At 38.0% G+C, this 21,961-nt stretch overlaps 1 protein-coding gene across 6 annotated transcripts in view; it reads left to right on the top strand.

Annotated features, from left to right (window-relative positions):
* The window catches only part of LIMS1 (LIM zinc finger domain containing 1), a 133,046-nt gene extending 111,957 nt beyond the window's left edge, over window positions 1-21,089 (top strand). For 3 of the 6 annotated variants that reach the window (XM_014453159.2, XM_014453160.2, XM_014453161.2), the window contains exons 3-11: window positions 5,300-5,366; window positions 6,635-6,755; window positions 7,222-7,371; window positions 8,803-8,953; window positions 12,571-12,663; window positions 13,052-13,100; window positions 15,318-15,393; window positions 15,587-15,726; window positions 18,318-18,439. In XM_014453159.2, the coding sequence (XP_014308645.1) occupies window positions 5,300-5,366; window positions 6,635-6,755; window positions 7,222-7,371; window positions 8,803-8,953; window positions 12,571-12,663; window positions 13,052-13,100; window positions 15,318-15,393; window positions 15,587-15,726; window positions 18,318-18,319 (849 nt within the window). In that variant the 3' untranslated portion in view covers window positions 18,320-18,439. Of the gene's footprint in view, window positions 1-5,299; window positions 5,367-6,634; window positions 6,756-7,221; window positions 7,372-8,802; window positions 8,954-12,570; window positions 12,664-13,051; window positions 13,101-15,317; window positions 15,394-15,512; window positions 15,727-18,317 lie in introns of all 6 variants that reach the window. The other 3 variants (XM_006085744.3, XM_006085743.3, XR_002828490.1) reach the window with 2 other exon arrangements.
* The last annotated feature ends 872 nt before the right edge of the window (window positions 21,090-21,961 follow it).

Here is a 21,961-nt window from a genome sequence, read left to right as displayed (position 1 = left end):
AGCCTTTGTACATAGCTTGGCCCCTCCCATGTGCTTGCAGGCTCAGTAGAGGCAGTCACAAACTGCAGATAACATGGTAGCTTCAGAAAAGTATCCCAAGGCCAGTTATAGGCAATGTCTGATATTGACCTACACTGGGGTCCTGCCCAAGTAGACCCAGAACCAACATACCTGGTGATGGGCTTCAGATCACAGCAGAGCACCACCCAGTTAGTCATGCACGTAGCACAACCAAAGAGAGATCCCAGCAGGCACCAGACGAGGCTGGGGCCAACTCTGCTTTGGGTGGCAACCCACCACTATGGCTCAGGTTCAATCCTCATACTCTGCCAGCTTGAGGGTTAACCCCAATCACGGATGGGCCAACAGCAATCAAGACTCAACTACACCCCAGCCGGTGTGCTTGACCCTCGAACTATGAACCAGGAGGTCATGGTTTGATTCCCGATCAGAGCACATGCCTGGGTTGTGAGCTTGATCCCAGTGGGCATTGTGCAGGAGGCAGCCAATCAATGATACTTTCTCATCATTGATGTTTCTATCTCTCTCTCCCTCCCTCTCTGAAGTCAATAAAAATATATTTAAAAATATTTTTTAAAACAGAATCAACTACAGCAAGAGGGCTCACATAACCCACACAAGGGATATTCCTGGAGCACCTAGGTCAGGTGATCAGGAAGATTGCACCATGGAACCCCACAAGATTCCAACTGCATAAGACCACCATACCAAGATTGGGAGTCATAGCAGACCTACCTAATACACAAAGACAAACGAAAAAGGCAGACAAAATGGGGAGACAAAGAAATATGCCCCAAATGAAAGAACAGGAAAAGTTCCCAGAAAAAGAACTAAATGAAATGTAGCAGCTACCAGATGCAGAGTTCAAAATAATGATTATGAGGATGCTCGAGGAACTTAAGAATGGATGAATTCAGTGAGAACTTAACCAGAGAAAATAAGCATTAAAAAAGACATAAAAACCATAAAAAAGAATCAGAAGTAAAGACAGTATCTGAAATGAAGAATACACTAGAAGGAATCAATAGAAGATTAGATAAAGCAGAGGATTAAATTTAGAAGACAAGATAACAGAAAACTCCCAGGCAGAGCAACAAAAAGAAAAAAGGAATTTTAAAAAATGAGGGAAGTCTAAAGACCTTTGTGAGAACATCAAGCATAGCAACATTTGCATTAAAAAGGTACCAGAAGGAGAAGAGAGAGAGCAAGGGATTGAGAACCTCTTTAAAGAAATAATGACTGAAAACTTTCCTAACCTGGTCAAGGTAAAAGACACACAAGACCAGGAAGTGCAGATAGTCCAAAATAAGATGAGTCCAAAGAGGCCCACACTAAGACAAATCATAATTAAAATGGCAAAGGTTAAAGGCAAAGAATCTTAATTTCATTCCACTGTGATCTAGAAGATGCTTGCTATGATTTCAGTCTTCTTGAACTTGTAGAGACTTGTTTTGTGTCCTAAAATGTGGTCTATCTTTGTGAATAATCCATGTACACTTGAGAAGAATGTATATTCTGCTGCTTTCAGGTGAAATGTTCTATAAATGTCAATTAAATCCCTCTGATCCAGTGTGTCCTTTAGATTCTCTGTTTCCTTGTTAAGTTTTTGTCTGGAAGATCTAGCCAGTGAAGTCAGTGGGGTGTTAAAGTCCCCTACTATGACTGTATTGTTGTCAATCCCTCCATTAAAGTCCTCTAGAAATATATATATATATACATATATATATATATTTAGGTGCTCCTATATTGGGTGCATATATGTTTACCAAGGTTATATCCTCTTGTTAGATCGATGCCTTTAGTATTATGTAGTGACCTTAGTTGTCTCTTTGAAGGCCTTGATTTTGAAGTCTATTTTGTCAGATATGCTCCGGCTACTCCAGGTTTGTTTTTTTCTTCCATTTTCATGGAAAAATTTTTCCGTCCCTTCACTCGCATCCTGTGTTTGTCTCTTGTTCACAGCATATAGTTGGGTCATGTTTTTGTATTCATTCAGCCACCCTATGCCTTTTGATTGAAGTATTTAATCCATTTACATTTAGGGTTATTGATAGATACTTATTTATTGCTATTTTGATTCTGTATGCCCTGATTTCTCTCTCTGTTTCTTCTTCTCAGCAATCCCATTCACATTCTTGTAATGCTGGCTTGGTGGTGATGTACTCCTTTAGCCTTTTTTTTGTCTAGGAAGTTCTTTATTGGACCATTATATTTTGAATGATATCCTTGCTGGATATAGTAAACTTGGTTTCAGATGCTTGCTTTCCATTACCTTGAGTACTTCATGCCATTTCCTTATGGCCTGTAGAGTTTCTGATGAGAAATCAGGTGTCAGCCTTGTTGGAGCTCCTTTATAGGTAACAGTTTGCTTTTCTCTTGCTGCCCTTAAGATTCTCTCTTTGTCTTTAATTTTTGGCATTTTAATTAGAATGTGTCTGGGTGTGGGCCTGTTTGGGTTCTTCTTGCTTGGGGTTCTCTGTGCCTCCTAAACTTGTGTGACTTTTTCGTTTATCAGGTTAGGGAAGTTCTCTGCCATTATTTCTTCAAACACATTCTCTATCCTTTTCTCCCTTTCTGCCTCTTCTGGCACACCTGTTATTCTAATATTGTTATGTTTCACATTGTCCCACAGCTCCCTTAAGCTGTCTTCCTGTTTTTTAATTGTTTTTTCTTATTGGTTCTCTGATTGAGTGATTTTTTTCAACCCTGTCTTCTAATTCACTGATTCTATCCTCAGCTTCCCCTAATCTGCTGTGTATTCCTTCCAATGTGTTCTTTATTTGTGTTATGTCATTCTTTATTTCCGACTGTTTTGGGGGGTTATTTTGCATAGTTACTATATCTTTTTTCATGCTGTTGAGCATCTTTACCATCATTACTCTGAACTCTGTTTCAGATAAATTCCTTATCTCTGCTTCAGTTATCTCTTCTGGAGAATTCTCTTGTTCTTTCATTTGAGGGTTGTTTTTTTGTCTCCTCATTTTGGCTGTCTGTTTGGATTTGTGACTATGTATTAGGTCAAACTCAAAGGCTAATGCTGGCCAAATAAACACAGTTTAAGTTTATGTGGGCCGCAAGAAAACAAGTTTCAGTTTTCATAGAAACGTAGGTTTATTTCTATAGAGACATGCTGAATACAAAGGACTGAAATAAATAAGTACTGTTAACATAAAATAATAGAACATTTTAATAAAAATTAATGTTTTTAGCAGACACTGAATAACTGCACAAATTAATAAGCGTAACACAAATAAACCTATTTTTCTAGTTCTCTGAAAGTGAAATATTTCCTGTTGTGTACACCAAACAAATCAGCCCAAGACTAATGACATGGCAATCAGCTGCTAAAATATTGACTGCTAGCATTAGTGGAGAGAAATGGTGTGCCTGCACATAAGGCATGTAAGGGAAATGAATGTAACATGATCATAGTAATCAGTCATTAGCAAACATTGTAGTTCGTTATTCATAACTAGAGGCCTGGTGCATGAATCGTGCACAGGTCGGGGCCCTCGGCCTGGCCGGCAATTGAGGCCTATCAGGGGGCCAGCCAGCTGGGGTGAGGGACCCCAGGGTTTGATCAGCTGGTCGGGGGGCCAGCTGTCTGGGGGGTGGAGTGCATGGGAGGTTGGCCGGCCGGAGGGAGGGACCACGGGAGGTTAGCCAGTCAGCCAGAGAGAGGTGCTGCAGGAGGTTGGCCAGTCAGGGGGAGGGGCCGCAGAAGGTTGGCTGTGGGAGCACACTGACCACCAAGGGGCAGCTCCTGCATTGAGCGTCTGCCCCATGGTGGTGAGTGCACATCATAGCAACTGTTCACTCAGTGGTTCTGGTCACTTGGTCGTAACGGTCGCTTAGGCTTTTATATATATAGATTATGTATAAAGAATATTGTAAAAGTTGGTTACAAAATTTTTATTATAATGTTTCTTACATACTGTTGTATTGGCTGGGCCACAAAAATATTCATTGTGGGCCAGGAGTTTGACATGCTTGTATTAAGTAGATCCTCTACGCCTCTCAATCTTTAGTGAAGGATAGTGTCAAACACTGTTTTTGACTAATTAGATCAGGCAATGACTCAAAGCCTTCAGAGACCACCTCTGCTCATAGACTGATAGGATTCAACTTGAATGGTCCCAGGCTATTGTCCTCAGGTGTGTTGAGAGGTTTTTTTTCCAACACGGTGGGGCAGTTGCTTCTGCCTGGAGGCTAATTGTTATTTTTAGTCTCTTAAGTGGCCTCAGGGCAAGGTATTTTCCAATAGGGTGGGTCAACTGTCTTCCCCTCAGGCAAGGCAAATGTGTTTGTAGGAAAGATGTCCTCTGCTGTGTGAGGGAATGACTCAGCACAGGAAAGCGAGGGTATCTGCCTTCTCAGCTCTAACTCCTGACTTCCCAATCCTGGCTTCTGCTCACACAGCTCCAGTCCACTCTGCCCTCCCTCTGCCAGAGCCCAAAGTGGATGGCTCCACAGGGAATTTTGTGTGTTGGCCCTTTAACCCTTTTCGGTCCAACGTCAAGGCTGACTCGACAGCCTAACCGGTTTGGCGCAGCGGATAGAGCGTCAGCCTGCAGACTCAAGGGTCCCAGGTTCGATTCCGGTCAAGGGCATGTAACTTGGCTATGGGCATATCCCCAGTGGGGAGTGTGCAGGAGGCAGCTGATCGATGTTTCTCTCGCATTGATGTTTCTAACTTCTAACTCTCTATCTCTCTCCCTTCCTCTCTGTAAAAAATCAATAAAATATACGTAAAAAAATAAATAAAAATAAAATAGAAACAGTTCAAGGAGAGAAATGAAGGATGTAAATAAGGATTTGGTGCCATTTTAAGATGTTTAAATTTTAAGTATGCTGGAATGTTTACCTTTTGTAAATATTTAAGCCTAGAGTAAAATATTTTAGATATCAACCTTAAAGAATGTGGAAAAGGACTTGTATGTATATGTGTATTTTCTGGGGAGTGGGGTCTGTAGTTTTCATCAGATTCTTAAACATGGAGCATGTGAGAAAAAAACAAAACAAAACAACAACAATTAAGTATAGTTATAGGCCAGGTCACTGCATTCTTTGGGCACTATGTTAATTCTAGCCTCAACTTGTTCATTGTATCTTTCCTGAGCCCACATGTAGATGTATGGAAGATACAAAAGTATATCTGCTTTTAAAAATCTTAGTAGAATTATAAATTCTTAGGGCAGAGCTCTTAGATCAAAACTATCTTTCCTATTTGTCTGCATAGAACAATTATATTCATGTTTACAAATACTTTCTATTTCAGTTTGAAGGGAGGAAGTACTGTGAACATGATTTTCAGATGCTTTTTGCACCCTGCTGCCATCAGTGCGGTAAGTCTCACTGCTGAATGTAAAATAAAAAGTAAGTTTCAAAGTTACTTAACACGTTAAGCGCCCAGCCTGTTTTGTCTTCCGGACAGAAAGTATAGTGTCAGTCACCTGTGATTGACTGGGCACTTAATGTGTTAAGTTGTTTAAGTGTCAATGATAAAAGTGGGTTTTGGTGCTCATTAGGCATAACATTTAGGTACTTTTCTGTCCTCTTGCCTATTAGTCCTATATAATAAAACCCTAATATGCAGATCGACCAAACGGCGGAACAACCAGTCGCCATGATGTGCACTGACCACCAGGGGGCAGACACTCAATGCAGGAGCTGCCCCCTGTTGGTCAGTACTCTCCTACAGGGGGAGCGCCGCTCAGCCAGAAGCCGGGCTCACGGCTGGCGAGCAGAACAATGGTGGTGGGAGCCTCTCCTGCCTCCGCTGCAGGCAGGCGGTAGGAGCAAGGGGTCCTGGACTGCGAAAGACCCAGACTGCAAGAGGGTGCAGGCTGGACTGAGGGACTCTCTCCCCAATCCCGCCCCCTCTCCCCCGCCCGCCTGCCAAAATTTGTGCACCAGGCCTCTAATAATATATAACAAACTGGAAGAGTATAAAAACCCAGAGAGAATTGATTTTTAAGGACATCTAGTATAAAGTTATTTCAGGATTAACTGAGACTTCTGTTAAATTAACATTTATGGAATGTTCATTTACCCTACTTGCTTTTGGATTTGCCAGGAGGGAGACAGAGAAGATTGTCAGTGAGGTGCATAGTTGCTTAGAGATTGCCTGTGGTTACAGGTGCTGGGCTGGCTTGCACCTTAGCCACTTCACCGGTTGCTAACAGCTCTACTAGAAGGCCTCCAGAGATTGGAGAAACTGAGTAGAATGTTATAAAGGTTTAATGAGAGAAGAAATTAAGCCTAGGTTAAAAGAAAATGTGCTGTGGATTTCAGTTTTCTGTATCATTAATGGCCAGAAATTACCAAAAGGCATTCAAGAGAGCCCGGTAATTGTTTGGGAAAGGAAAGGCAGATTCAGAGATTTAATAAGACAGCTCGAAAATACAGAACTACAGAATAAAAAACAAGCACTCAGATGATATAGAAAACGTTTTTCTAATATAATACTAGTAATGTTAAACACATACATAAAAAGTTCCTTTTTGTGGAGAAAGGTTTAAATGTGTGTGTTTTTTCTTCGTGATTTTTCCCTTCACTGCTTTTAGCAATAAAATGCCACAATGGATATACTTTGTGTGTCACTTTTGCACAGGTGAATTCATCATTGGCCGAGTTATCAAAGCCATGAATAACAGCTGGCATCCTGAGTGCTTCTGCTGTGACCTCTGCCAGGAAGTCCTGGCAGATATCGGGTTTGTCAAGAATGCTGGGAGGTAGGAGTATTTTATCCTTGTCAGGTGTGGGTGGATAAAGTGACTACTACAAGTCCTGCGTATTTTCTCATGGGATGTGAGGCGGTGCTTTGGGACACCCAGTTTAAGACATAAGGACTCAAACTGGTCCTGTTAGGAGAGGGCCCTGGAGTTTCTGGGTAGCAGCAGTGTTTGACTGCCGTTTGTGTTCCTGGGCCTCACAAAAGGTGGGACAAGCATTTTAAATTTTCTAAAATATCAGTCAGATCATTTGCATTTTTCATATGAAAAGTAGTAGTCTGCGCTATTAAGTCAACAGTGATTTCTAAAGAAATGGTTTCTTTAATTTCTTTTGAGAGATATGGGAAGCATATTTCTTTTTCTCTATTTTTTCTTTCTTTTCTTTCTCAGCACATTTCTTTTTAATTATTAGGAAGAACCCTAGATTTTAAATCTAAGTTTCTAAAAAAATTTTGGCTCCGTTTAGGCATCTGTGTCGCCCCTGTCATAATCGTGAGAAAGCCAGGGGCCTTGGAAAATACATCTGCCAGAAATGCCACGCCATCATTGACGAGCAGCCTCTGATATTCAAGAACGACCCTTACCATCCAGACCACTTCAACTGTGCCAACTGCGGGTATTGCAATTTCTTTGTTACTGCACAATAGTGGAGATGAAGGATAACATTTATCTGTATTTCTGTTACTCTGGCAAACCAAATTTGTTTTCCTCTAAGTTTTAATCTGGGAAATTTTTAATCTATAGAAAAGTCATGAGAATAATATGAAGAATACCTACATGCCCTTAATTTAGTTTCATCAGTTAACATTTTGCCACATTTGATTGTGTGTGCAGCATACTTGAATGTGCGTGTGCCTGCATGTACAGACTTTGAAGTAATCAGACCATATTAAAATATCCTCAATCATCCAAAAACTGTTTTCCAATAAAGGATTAAAAATTTAAAAAGCTTTAGAAAGTCTTTGTACATATATAACTTTTGCATTTGTAATAATTAGGGTGTTATCTCAAAATGTCTTAAATTCTATCTAAAGGTTTGTGTTTTTTTTCCTTCAAAAACTCGTGATATATTGTTAGGCTGTGATTCTCTGAATTTGTTGTCTAGTATAAAAATTTAAAGGAAAAAGATACTTTACTATAATGAATATGAATGTACATGCTAAATTGTAGTAGGGAAGACAAGGTAGGCTCAATGTCAAGCAAACTGCTTTGCAATGTAAGAACAGTCACCTCATCTTTTTTGTGATTATCAGTTTGTGGCTTTTCTGCTTTTCTTGCCTATCCTTGCTCTGGTGGAATATTTTTTCACTTTTTGTTAGCACTTTTATTTTTTTTAAATATATTTTATTGATTTTTCATAGAGAGGAAGGGAGAGGGATAGAGAGTCAGAAACATCGATGAGAGAGAAACATCGATCAGCTGCCTCCTGCACACCTCCCACTGGGGATGTGCCCTGTTAGCACTTTTAAATAATTATTTAAACAGATGAAATTCAAACAATTCCATTTGGCTAATTGGGGCTGTTTATTGACACAGGAGATGGAAAATAATAGCATACTTAAGCATTTGGAAACAGAAAATTCTGGTCATTTCATTTGTTTATTTCCTATTAAACTGTAACTATTCCTAAAAGCTTGTCACAGTTTAAATAATAATTATTAATGGAACTAGTCTCCAAACTCCTTGGTTATTTTGGAAAGATAATGTCACTGAGTCTATCCTCAGTATTGTTATTATTCGCTTTTAAGAAAGACAAATGGACTGTAATGTGATAATAGACAAAGAAATGTTAGCTAATACCAGTGTGATGGTATGTATCTGACTTGTACATTTTACCATTAGTGTATGATACTGATGTTTTGATAGGAATCTGGAACCTATTCAAACCTATTAATTCAGGTTACACTGATTGTCAGGAAGGAAAAGAAGTTATAGGAATTGTTGTAGTGATAACTTCAAACATCTCCTAAAAAGTGTTAGCCACATTGCTGTCCATTTGTTTCTCTCTTGATGGTATCATTCAATTGGCTACCTTTCTCATGGACAGGAAGGAGCTGACTGCTGATGCCCGGGAGCTGAAAGGAGAACTGTATTGCTTGCCATGCCATGATAAAATGGGGGTCCCCATCTGTGGCGCTTGTCGGCGTCCCATTGAAGGGCGTGTGGTAAATGCCATGGGCAAACAGTGGCATGTGGAGGTGAGTTCTACATGTGTGATGTAAGGGCAACCGGTACTTTTTAATTTCCTTGGTTCAGATGTGTTAGCAAGATTAGGAGATTTTAAATTTTTTTTTTTTTTAAAGAATGATCTGTATATTTCACAATAAAAAGTTAAACAAAACTACTAGCACCAGGGATCTGGCAATGACAGAGGGAGACACCGTCACTGCCATTGCATAGTGGCTACTGGGGAGGCAGAAATGGGACCCGTGGCTGCTCTGCATCAGGTGGAGTGAGCGGGTGAGCGGGTGAGTGAGTGTGTCCGTAGATCCTCCTCCTCTGTCACGCTGGGCACCCGGCTGCAGAGTCTGGGGACGCTGGGGGTGAGCAGCAGTTTGTTTCGTAGATCAGAGGTTGCACGTGCTGGGCCCCAGCCAGCTGCGTCCCTCGTCGGTTCCCCCATCTCAGCACCGGACTCGGTCGGCTGTGTCTGTGGATCACTCCTCCCTGAGCCAACTCGGAGGCGGGAACCTGGCCCTGCTGTACGTCCTGTCACACGGAGGCATGAAAAGGTGTCACTCATGTCATTCATGATGAGCCATACCTTCCAGATGCTTCCACAGAGCTGCCGGGTGTTGTTTTGTTTTTTGGGTTTTTTTTTTGGTAGAAAGGCAAGCAAGAGTTTATTGACCACAGCAAACATATACTTAGAAGAGAGAAACAAGGAAGGGCATGGGAGGAGGAGAAGGAGAAGGAGGAGGAGGAGGAGCAGGAGGAAGAGGAGGAGGAGGAGGAGAAGCAGATTTTAAAAATTTAAATGTGAACATTTTAAAGACAACTGCCTTTGTAGAAAATTAGGAATATAGAATATACACTGCTTTTGTGAGCTCTTGGTAATAATATAGGATCTGCTCTTCTATTCTTAAATCTTCTAGCCCTGGCTTGTGTGGCTTGAGGGGTTGGGCGCCGTCCAGTACACTGGAAGATTGCAGATTTGATTCCTGGTCAGGGCACATGCCTGGTTGCAGGCTCAATCCCCAGTGCAGGGGGCCGGGTGTGCAGGAAGCAGCCCATCAATGTTTTGCTCTCACATTGTTTCTTTTGCCTCTCCCTTCCTCTCTATAAAAAAAATATAATAATAATAATAAGTCTTTTTTTTAAGTTTTATTTATATTTAGATATTTGAATGCCATTTTTATTGTTGACATTCTAGATAGCCTTCTTTTTCCCCTTTTGACCCCCCACCCCCTGCCACTCGCACCCACCAGGACAAACCCCCACCACCCCAGTGTCTGCATCCATTGGTTATGCCAAGATGCATCCATACAAGTCCTTTGGTTGATCTCTAACCTCCCCTCCTCGCCTGCCCTATCTCTGAGGTTGGACGGTCTGTTCAGTGTTACCTTGTCTCTGGATCTATTTTTGTTCATTACTTTATGTTCATTATATCCCACATATGAGTGAGATCATGTGATATTTATCTTTCTCTGACTGGCTTATTTTGGTTAGCATAATGCTCTCCAGTTCTATCCATGCTGTTGCAATTGGTAAAAGTTTCTTCTTTTTTATAGCAGCATAGTATTCCATTGTGTAGATGTGCCACAGTTTTCTACTCCACTCATCTGCTGATGGGCACTTAGGCTGTTTCCAAATCTTAGCTATTATAAATTGTGCTGCTATGAATGTAGGGGTGCATATATCCTTTCTGATTGGTATTTCTGATTTCTTGGGATATAGTCCTAGAAGTGGATCAAATGGGAGTTCCATTTTTAACTTTTTGTGGAAACTCCATACTGTTTTCCACAGTGGCTGCACCAGTCTGCATTCCCACCAGTAGTGCACAAGGGTTCCTTTTTCTCCACATCCTCGCCAGCACTTGTTTGTTTGTTTGTTTGATTTGTTGATGATAGCCATTCTAATAGGTGTGAGATGGTACCTCATTGTTGTTTTGATTTGCATCTCTCAGATGATTAGTGACTTTGAGCATGTTTTCATATGTCTCTTGGCCTTCTGTATGTCCTCTTTCGAAAGGTGTCTATTTAGGTCCTTTGCCCATTTTTTGAGTAGATTGTTTATCTTCCTTTTGTTAGTTGTATGAGTTCCCTGTAAATTTTGGAGGTTAAACTCTTACATGAGATAGCATTGGCAAATATGTTTTCCCATGCAGTGGGCTTTCTTGTTGTTTTGTTGATGGTTTCTTTTTGCAGAAGCTTTTTATTTTAGCGTCCCATTTGTTTATTTTCTCCTTAGTTTCCATTGCTCTAGGAGCTGTATCAGTAAAGATATTGCTATGACGTATGTCTGATATTTTGCTGCCTATGGAGTCTTCTAAGATTTGTATGGTTCCCATCTTACATTTAAGTCCTTTAACCATTTTGAGTTTATTTTGTGTATGGTGTAAGTTGGTGATCTGGTTTCATTTTTTGCATGTATTTGACCAATTTTCCCAGCACCATTTATTGAAGAGATTGTCTTGACTCCGTTGTATGCTCTTGATATCTGGTATTGTGATCCCTCTAACTTTGTTCTTCTTTCTTAGGATTGCTGTGGCTATTCCAGGGTCTTTTTATATTTCAGATGAATTTTTGGAGAGTTTGTTCTAGGTCTGTGAAATATGTCATTGGTATGTTAATGGGGATTGCATTAAATCTATAGATTGCTTTGGGTAGTATGGACATTTTAATGATGTTGATTCTACCAATCCATGAACATGGTATGTTCTTCCATTTGTTTATGTCTTCCTCTACCTTTTTTTCAATGTCCTGTAGTTTTCCAAGTACAGGTCTTTTACCTCCTTGGTTAAGTTTATTCCTAGGCATCTTAATTTTTTTGGTGCAATGGTAAATGGGATTGTTTTTTTAGTTTCTCTTTCTGTGAGTTCATTATTGGTGTATAAAAAAGCCATAGATTTCTGGGAACTAATTTTGTATCCTGCTATGTTGCCAAATTCAATTATTAAGCCTAGTAGTTTTTTTATGAGTCTTTAGGGTTTTCTATGTACAATATCATGTCATCTGCGAATAATGACAGTTTTACTTCTTTTCCAATTTGGATGCCTTTTATTTCTTCTTGTCTGATCGCTATGGCTAGCACTTCCAGTACTATGTCGAGCAGGAGTGGTGAAAGTGGGCATCCCTGTCTTGTTCCTGTTCTCAGGGGAAATGAGTTTAGTTTTTGCCCATTAATTATGATGTTGGCTGTAGTTTTGTCATATAAGGCTTTTATTATGTTGAGGTATGATCCCTCTGTTCCCACTTGCTGAGAGTTTTTATCAAGAAAGGGTGTTGGATTTTGTCAAATGCTTTTTCTGCATTGATTGATATGATTATGTGGTTTTTGTCTCTCAATTTGTTTATGATAATAAATCTTCTTGAGGCAAAAAGTGTCATGGTCCATCTCCAGCAACAGCCCTTGCTTACAGATGACTCTCAGACGTTCGCCGTTTTCTCATTGTGTGATGTTTGAATAGGCTGGGTCTTAGAGTAACTTGTCAGACACCTGAATTAAAAATGAAAGGGCTACAGGAGAACCCATGAAATGGCTGCCTCAAGCCTGCAGGTATCATCTCTGAGGATAGTGTAACTTTGGAGTTTTATTTCATTTAATAAGTAAAATACAGCAATTCAAAAATGACATGTAGCATTTTTTTTTCCAGCATTTTGTTTGTGCCAAGTGTGAAAAACCATTTCTTGGACATCGCCATTATGAAAGGAAGGGCCTTGCATATTGTGAAACCCACTATAACCAGGTATTGTTTGTACTCATTGGATACTTGATATACTTTTATGAATTTAAGCTTGTCAATATTTTAGTTACAAAGAAATCACTTAGAAAAATTTTTTTCCACTCCAATACTGTACCCAGTTTGGGTTGTCATGTTCATTTAGCTTCCTTAAATATGGAACATCTCCAGAGATTTTTTTGGTTTTGATAGTGATGAAAAGTAAATTATTTTCATCATAAGTAAAAATTAGTCCATGAACTGCTACTCATCTTCTCTAGTTATGATAAAATCTGGACTTAGGTAGCCAGCTATTTGTTTTTAAGTGATAGAAAGAACCAAATTTTGTTAAATGTTTGGTGTTTTAAACTTAGTTCTAACATATCTTGAATTTTTACCATTTTTTCATTTTCAGCTATTTGGTGATGTTTGTTTCCACTGCAACCGTGTTATAGAAGGTGATGGTAAGTAACTGTAGAAATTTTATATGGCACCATTTTGACACAAAAACATTTGAGAATTGTGAAAATTGAAAGAGGTTGATTGCTATAATTTGGAATGTGATTATTATCAGTTACTTTTTCTCTTTCTTTGGCATATTTCCCAAGTAATTTATAGCAGTGAGATGATAATGACCTAAGAGTTGGATTTGTTACTCATTTGTTATAATACTTTAGGCTAGTGCCGCAGGGTTGTTACATTAGGAAGTGTAGAAAGCATTTATGGCCAACCCTGAAACCTATGTCTCTTTCCTTTCCCTAGAACTGTATAACTTGGAAGCTGTAGAGCAGTGTTTATTAAGAACAGTTTAATCTGCATGGTAGTTAGGAAGACTCACTTTAACCTTGCAGATGCTAAAACCTGACAGTTACCTGTAGACATTTCTAGGACTTAGCACCCTTGTACTTGGGTAATTAGGCACAGCTGATGGACTAGAACTGAAGGCAGCTGTATTTGGTAACAGTTCTGCCAGACACTTATTGTCAAGATTTTAAACATTCCTGTTTTCAGCATGCTTCATGGTTCTCAGCAGAGAACCTAACTTGGGATACTTTCTGAAATATGTGGTTTGCAAAGGATTAGTTCAAGAAAGTAATCTTAGTGCCATTGAAAATAAAAGTTCCTCCTACATGGGATGATTACGAGATGAAAGAAACTGTCAACGGAAGTGCTTAGCTTTGAAAGAAACACTGCTGTAGGTGAATACATTAATGTCTGGGCTTTTTTCTTTAATTACTTCTCTAGTCCATATTCCTTTGTTGGACCAGTGGCAATAGGGATAGGAAAGTAGTGGAAAGTGTGCTGGTAGGCAAGCATTGTGCGCAAAAAGCTCGTCTGAGTGATGTAATAATGCATGTTATGTACCCCCTGCATTGTCCACAGGAGTGAGAGGACTTAAGCTTTGGTGTGAAGACGTGGTACATACCATTTACTGTATAGGCCTCATAGGATACTCAAGGGAAAGAAAAAGATATTTAACTATAAATAAAGGTTGTTGTGCAGTTTCCTAAATTCATGCCTTCAGTGAATGGTCTCCTAATAAGTGAAACTTAGTCAAATATTTTCAAGAGACACAGAGTAGTAAAAATTAACTCATAAAGTTTCAATACAGAAAGAAAAAGTAAATTTCTATGTATATTCTTTAAAAATACAAGTTGAAAAGGGCAATAATAGCCCTGGCTGGCATGGTTTAGTGGTTAGACCATCAGCCTATACACCGGATGGTCTCGCAGTGGTTGGCAAACTCATTAGTCAACAGAGCCAAATATCAACAGTACAACAATTGAAATTTCTTTTGAGAGCCAAATTTTTTAAACTTAAACTGTGTAGGTAGGTACATTGTTATTAACTTAATTAGGGTACTCCTAAGGCTTAGGAAAAGCCACACTCAAGGGGCCAAAGAGCCGCATGTGGCTCGCGAGCTGCAGTTTGCCGACTACAGGTCTAGGGTTCTATTCCCGGTCTAGGGTGCATACCTGGGTTGCAGGTTTGATCTCCATCCCCATTCAGGGCATGTGTGGGAGGCTACCAGTCAATGTCTCTCTCTCACATCAATGTTTCTCTCCTTTTTCTCTCAGCCTTTCCACTCTCTCTTTTAAAAAAAATTAATGGAAAAAAATACCGTCACTTCTCTGGTGAAGATTAAAAAACACACACATGCAAAAAAGAGCCTGGCTGGCGTGGCTCAGTAGTTGAGCATCAACCTATGAACCAGGAGGCCACAGTTCAATTCCTAATCAGGGCACATGCCTGGGTTGTGAGCTTGATCCACAGTAGGGGGCGTGCAGGAGGCAGCCGATCATTGATTCTCTCTCATCATTGATGTTTCTCTCTCTTCCTCTCTGGGGGAAAAAAAAAAGATTTGTTTTGTTTTGTTTTTAAGAAAAGAAAGAAAAAGGAAAGGGCAATAATGATCTTTCCTAAGATGAAGCCTTGGAAGACAAATACTCAGTTTGTATGTTTTTAATGTGAAAAAATAAATTAATAAAATTGATTGATTCAATAAACACTAATTAATTACACTAAAGTTTTTAGCTACGTGGTTCTTTTGCAAGCAAACCTCTTGACAACCTCTGCCAGGTGTCTTGGAAATAACCTTAATTCTGCTGTAGATTTGAAAATTTAAGCTCCCCCACTTCCCATACCAATATGTCACCAGGTGTCTTTCCTCTTTTCTCTAGTGGTCTCCGCTCTTAACAAGGCCTGGTGTGTGAACTGTTTTGCCTGTTCTACCTGCAACACTAAATTAACACTCAAGTAAGTATACATTTTGATCCAGCGTGAATCCTTACACTGAAAACTTTAGGGTAACATTTTTTAAAACAGAATTTTTAAAAACAGAATTATTTGATTCATTTTTTCTTCTTTCTACTCAGGCCTTCTGAAACTAAAAGTTATCCTTTAATTGTTCCCTGTTCTCTCTTCTATTCCTTCTTTGTCCTGCTCAAAGGGATAAGTTTGTTGAAATTGATCTAAAACCAGTCTGCAAACACTGTTATGAGAAAATGCCAGAAGAATTTAAGAGGCGACTTGCCAAACGGGAGAGAGAAGCAAAGGATAAGGACAAGCAGAAAAAGAAAAAGCCTGTCTGTCTGTAAACTTTCTATCCCTTCTGTCATTTTCACAGCTTTTTTCTTTGCTTAGTCCTTTAGAATATGTTTTTATCTTTTACATTCTAAATTTCTTTTTGGTGTGTATTGTAAACGCTAGAGTAAATACAAGTATCTGTCCTGTGTAGAGTTGGTCCTTTTATATAATTCTTAAAATTATAGAGCTTAAATTAATAAGGCTCACACTTAATACCAGCTTGTACTTCCCTTATTTCCCTTAATCTGTAGATTCCCTCATCTCTTTTTTTAAATTACAATATGGGATGGATTTCTGTCTCTTTTTGTTTAATGGATTCAGAGGAAAGAATTTCCATCTCTTGATACTAGAAAAGTTTTAAAGTACTTTTGTCTGATAATTGTAGCTTTTAAAATCCTGGTTTGGGGTTTCTTTGCCTAAATTAACTTAATTGATAGAGTCCAAGTCTCCTGTTCTAAGTTCTGTAATAATTAAGTTCTTTCAGTGTGTTTCAGATCTAAGCAAATGCCACGTAATGTACATAATAAGATATGTACTGTCTTTGGTGTATGTACAGGGTGGGACAAAAGGAGGTTTACAATTGTTCGTATGGAAAATAATACAATAGTAAATAATAATAATATAAGAATAAACTCTTTTGCTGCTCACAGCTATAAACCTCATTTTGCCCCACCTGGTATGTGTGCTTTCATATAATGTCCATATGCTACTGTTAATGAATTCATTTTCTTGATGTTTCTAAACTCTGTGTCTGATTCTTATGAGAAATATTTCAATTTGAAATTCTGTTGAATTGTTAGCATAATTATTCCATGTTTCCTTTATGGGTACCATTGTGTTTTAAGTTCTTTATTTTTTCAAGTTTTGATGTTTCTGTGTATAAAGAGGAGTTAAAATTCAAATAGGAGATTAAAACAATAGAGTGGCCCTGGCCAGTGTGGCTCGATGGGTTGAGTGTCGTCCCATGCACTGAAAGGTTGCCAGTTCGATTCCTGGTCAGGGCACATGCCCAGGTTGTGGGCTCCATCCAGAGTGGGGGGCATGCAGGAGGCAGCTGTTTCTCTCCCTTTCTCTCTTTCTGAAAATCCATAAACTATTCTTTAAAAAAATAAAAATGGAAGGTTTGCTTAGCAGTATCTCCAAAAGCAGTGATAATTTCTTTTAATTTAAAAAAAGAATGGCCTAGCTGGCGTGGCTCCATGGTTGAGCATCTACCTATGAACCAGGAGGTAACGGTTCATTTCCAGGTCAAGGCACATGCCCCGGTTGCAGGCTCACCCCAGTGGGGGCATGGAGGAGACAGCCGATCAATGCCTCTCTCTCATCATTCATATTTCTCTCTCTCTCTCTCCCTCGCCCTTACTCTGAAATCAATGAAAATATTTTTTTTTAAATGGCAGTTTTAATAGCTTCTGTTCTAAAAAGACTTTGGGAGAAATTTTTTAGCTCAATAGTTTAAATCAAACTGACAATTGAAATATAACATTTGAATTAGGATCTCTGAAAACCAGCTAGAAAATAATTACCATATGGAGCTTTAAAATAAAAGGTTTTAGCAGATTTAATCATTTGTCATAGATGACAGTATACTGCCAGACTTGTTCCAGAAATGCTTCTTAAATATAATTTCACAGAAAATGAACAAGTTATAAAGTTGTGTATTTACTTGATTCACAATGAAGGACCCTGATTTTAACAGTAATAAGCTATTATAATTACAAGTTAGCACACTATTGCAGATAGGAGGCCATCTGAAAACTGTCCTCTCCAGAACTATTTTACAAATAAATTAACAATGTGTACTGCTCTAGCTTCTTTTTTTAAATATATTTTTATTGATTTCAGAGAGGAAGGGAGAGAGAGATAGAATCATCAAATGATGAAAGAGAATCATTGATCGATTGCCTTCTGCATGCCCCACACTGGGAATCGAGCCTGCAACCCAGGCATGTGCCCTGACCAGGAATGAAACCATGACCTCTTGGTTCATAGGTCAGTGCTCAACCACTGAGCCACGCCGACCAGTTTACTGCTCTTACTTTTAAAGAGAAGACCTGAGTTCTCCAACCAGGGAATCTGATTCACTTGTGCTCATGAAGAGGAATTGAAACCTTACTGTATCTCCCCTGTCAGCCTTTCTGTTAACCAACCAACCAAAATAACCCACTCTGATGTAAGATTTATTTCAGATGATTTTTTGGGGGGTGGGGTGGGAGGCAAACCTTTTTTTACCAGGAAAGACAAAACCTTATTGCTACCTAATTTTAAAAGTGTTCTCATGGTATTTTAAATATGACTGACTTTACTTCCCTAGTTCTATTTACACTACATTTCCTGAACACTTAGCACTGACTACACTGTAGTATACATTCTATATTACATAGGTTAATGCATAGGATCAATTTATAGGAAAGTTTTTTCAAATATTGTGAATTTTTACATCTACCACATGATAGGAATTGAGATTAGAATTATAGTTGTTTTGCTAACATGTCATCATATAGTATCTTTATTTACTTCAGTAAAATTATTTCACATTATTTATGTGTTTATGTTAAATATATTTTCACTAATTTTTTTATCATTATCTTTAGGAATAAATTTGTGGAGTTTGATATGAAGCCAGTCTGTAAAAAGTGCTATGAGAAATTTCCATTGGAGCTGAAGAAAAGACTTAAGAAACTAGCTGAGACCTTAGGAAGGAAATAACTTCCTTTGTTTTATTTTTTTTTCTCTTTTCTGCAAAGATAAGAAAGTAACAATGTTATTGACCTGATCCATCCTTATTTAAATTTGTCCCTCAAAGCAGTTGAGTGAAGAGGACCTAGATGAACATTTTCTTCATCTCCTTTTTCTCATTAAAAAAGAAAAAAGTTTGTGATCATATTTAAAACACAGATGAAATAAAGATTTGCCTTTGTCAATAACCCTTTTCAATTTACTAAAATGTAGACTATACTTAATAGCAAAAACCATATGGTTAAATGTTAAATTTTAATTTAGGTCCCAAAATGAAAGTAAGGAGTCACCTTTTACATGACTCAGATTAAAAAATATAAACATTATTTTACTTTGTACTAAAAAATAAAGTTAATTTCAACTGCTTTTAGGGAGGATATAGGAAGAAAAATAACCAAGAAAAATCTTATGGAATTTTAGTATGCTTATCAAACTGGTACCTATAAAATGAATATACACATTACTAACACAAAACAAGTGTATTCAGAACTACTTGGACTTTTTGTTGTTGTAAAATGCAATAATTATGCTTAGTTTTTTAAAATTATGCTTAGCTTTATATATTATTCTCCTTGTGAACTTCTTCCTTCATACAATTAACAGTAGTTATAGCTGGCTAAATAGTTCGCCTTTTTAAATTTTGTGCAAAAAATTTTATTCTCTGTATTTGAAAATACAATATACTTTGCAGTATTGGAAAATGAAAGTTTTTTTATTTTGTAATTAGAGTAGTTATGCTTCTAAGCTTAATATCAAAGATGTAGTCCTAGACTAGGACATGAAATTAAATTTTATGTAGCTTGAAATGTATCACTTAAAAAAAAAGTGAATGTATTTGGTCATGTTGCCTTTATAACCACGTTTTAGTCATATTGCCTTTATAACCAAGTTAATATCTATGCTTTGTACATAAACTTGCCCTGCCTTAGAAAAACATACACTAATCAGGAATTCTAGCTGTTCTGTATAGTACTAACTAAAAACAAGTGTATTGGTTGAGATTTATAAACTCAGAATCATTTACCACATTATGATTATATTTTTAAAATTTGTTTTCTCCCTTTTTGGGAAACACATTCAAATTAATTTCTGCCATCTTATTAGAGGAGAAGCATGTTGATATGTGTTTCAAGTTTTTCATTTCAGATCTTACAATTATTTGATTTTATTTGCTTTAAGTAAGATATATAAATTGCACTTAAATTAGAAGAGGGATGTTTAAGTGTCAATTTTAGGTCAAAAGTAGTGAGTTAATCTATTTCATAAAAGGTTTTATTCTGAAGTTTCTGGACCATTCTTTCTTGATAAACTTGTATGCAAAGCATTTAGTTGTGAACATTATTTACATGTTTCTGCTGTGTTATCATTTAAAAGAAAAGTGCCAAGATGGACTTCTAAGAGGAAAGTTATTGTTTTTTACAAAAATTGCTAAAATACTGTTTTGCCATTAAAAATATCACCTCACAATGCTACCACTCTGCCATTAAAATATTTGTATTGAAAAGTTTGTGTATGCATGTTACAGGGCAAATTCTATTTCAGGTTTCAGATAACTTATAACCAATAACTTATTTTTAGTGTTCTTCTAGAGTTCAAAGAATTACAAATGATTGAAAATAATTAAAAATATAGTTTAAGACTGCATGTGTTCAGAAGTTTAAAAGTCTTTGCATTTGACAGTAAGAATCAAAATCTCTTCAGTGTGCCTTGTCAGCTGCTTTATGACCAGCAATGAAAACCTTGAAGGTATTTATTAATATATATAGTATGGATAGAGGTAAAAGAGTACGTACAGGGTTTGCAGTGTAGGGTCTTGATGCTAAATTCTAAAAATATGCCTACACCAGAAATACGGAGCAGAAAAGCAAACAATTAACTAGATTCTTTTTCCTTTCTCCTATATTCTGAATCCCTGTGAAGGCGTGTGCACTGGGCTGGGCTGCTTTGTTTACACACCTATGTGGCCGCCTGTCCTGCAGCCAGAGGTCCCAGTGCTGTTTTGACTCCTTTTAAAGCATGAATTAATATTTTCTGGAAGTTCAACTTATTAGGGTATTTTATCTAGATACAGTACTTTCTTCCCTTATAGGGCTATCATTGGAGCTCTTACAGGTGAGAAAGGAAGAAAAAGTTGAAAAGTTGTATTGGAATAGAAGACAAATTTGGTGTAGTTCATAATATTTTTTGTGAAGCTTTTCCTAGCTGTGAAAAAACTCAGGCTAGTAAGCATTTCTTTGTTTAAAGTCCAGCAAGGCAGTTTTAACTTCCAGTTAAAATTCATTGTTGTTACCAAATTTCTAAGTGCTTTTTTTTTTTTTTTTTTTTTTTTTGCTAAGCCTGATATAATTGGGGAAAATGCCTGGATACAAATTAAACATTCTTTGGGTCAAGTTCAAAGCCTTATTAACACTGCACTTGAAATCATAGGTCATTTTCCTCACTTATTTCCAAAACAGCCATTTCTAAGTTCAGGAAATTTCAAGGTAGGCTTACAGAATTCTTATTGTATTTCATTTTAGATTGTAAGCTCAATGGCAGGGACACTATATTGCTAATTCTGTTTTTATATAGCAACCTTTGCAATATACTCTTGGTACCTAATAAATGTTCATAATTATTAACAATAACCTGTTGTGCATTGATTTGAATGGTTTTGAGACAGAACTATGAGAAGATAAGGCTAATGTTTAAGAAAGCTCTTTTGGAAGCATCCTAGATAGATGAATGGATAAAGAAAGTGTGTGTGTGTGTGTGTGTGTGTGTGTGTGTGTGTGTGTACTGGACTATTGCTCAGCCACAAAATAAGGAAATCTTGCTATTTACAACAACATGGATGGGGTTTGAAGATTTTATGCTGCTAAGTGATATAAGTCAGAGAAAGAAAATTACTATATGATTTCACTTACATGTGAAATCTAAAAACAAAATCAAAAACAAAAACAAGCTTATAGAGAAGAAATGGTGACTGCCAGAGATGGGGGTAGGGTGTGGACAAAATTAATGAAGAGGGTCAAAAGGTGCTAACATCCAGTTATAAAATAATTAAATCAGAGGGATGTGATGCACAGCACAGTGACTGTCTATACTAATAAAAGAGTAATATGCTAATTAGACCAGACGTCATCCGGACGTCCTCCCTGACAAAGCCAGCAAGGCAAAGCAACGGCGCCAGCACCTGCTGCTGGCTGCAGCCCAGGAGACAGAAGCTGCCTGCCCATGGTCCTGGGTGCCAGCAGGAGGCAGCCAATCAATGATCTCATCATTGATGTTTCTATCCCTCTCCATTCCACTCTGAAATCAATAAAAAAAAAATGTTATTTAAAAAACGTACCATCAGTTCCTGGCTGATGTGGCTCTTGGTTGGTTGGAGTGCTATCCTATGCATCAAAAAGTCACAGGTTCAATTCCTGGTCAGGGCAGGTGCCCAGCCCAGGTTGTGGGTTCAATCTCCAGTCAGGGCAGGTACAGGAGGCAGCAAGTCTACGTTTCTCTTTCACAT

The sequence above is a fragment of the Myotis lucifugus genome, unplaced genomic scaffold, assembly GCF_000147115.1.
Source record: "Myotis lucifugus unplaced genomic scaffold, Myoluc2.0 scaffold_21, whole genome shotgun sequence".
NCBI classification, from domain to species: domain Eukaryota; kingdom Metazoa; phylum Chordata; class Mammalia; order Chiroptera; family Vespertilionidae; genus Myotis; species Myotis lucifugus.
Note: the sequence above shows the minus strand (reverse complement) of the source record. Positions and strands in the feature narration are given on the sequence as shown.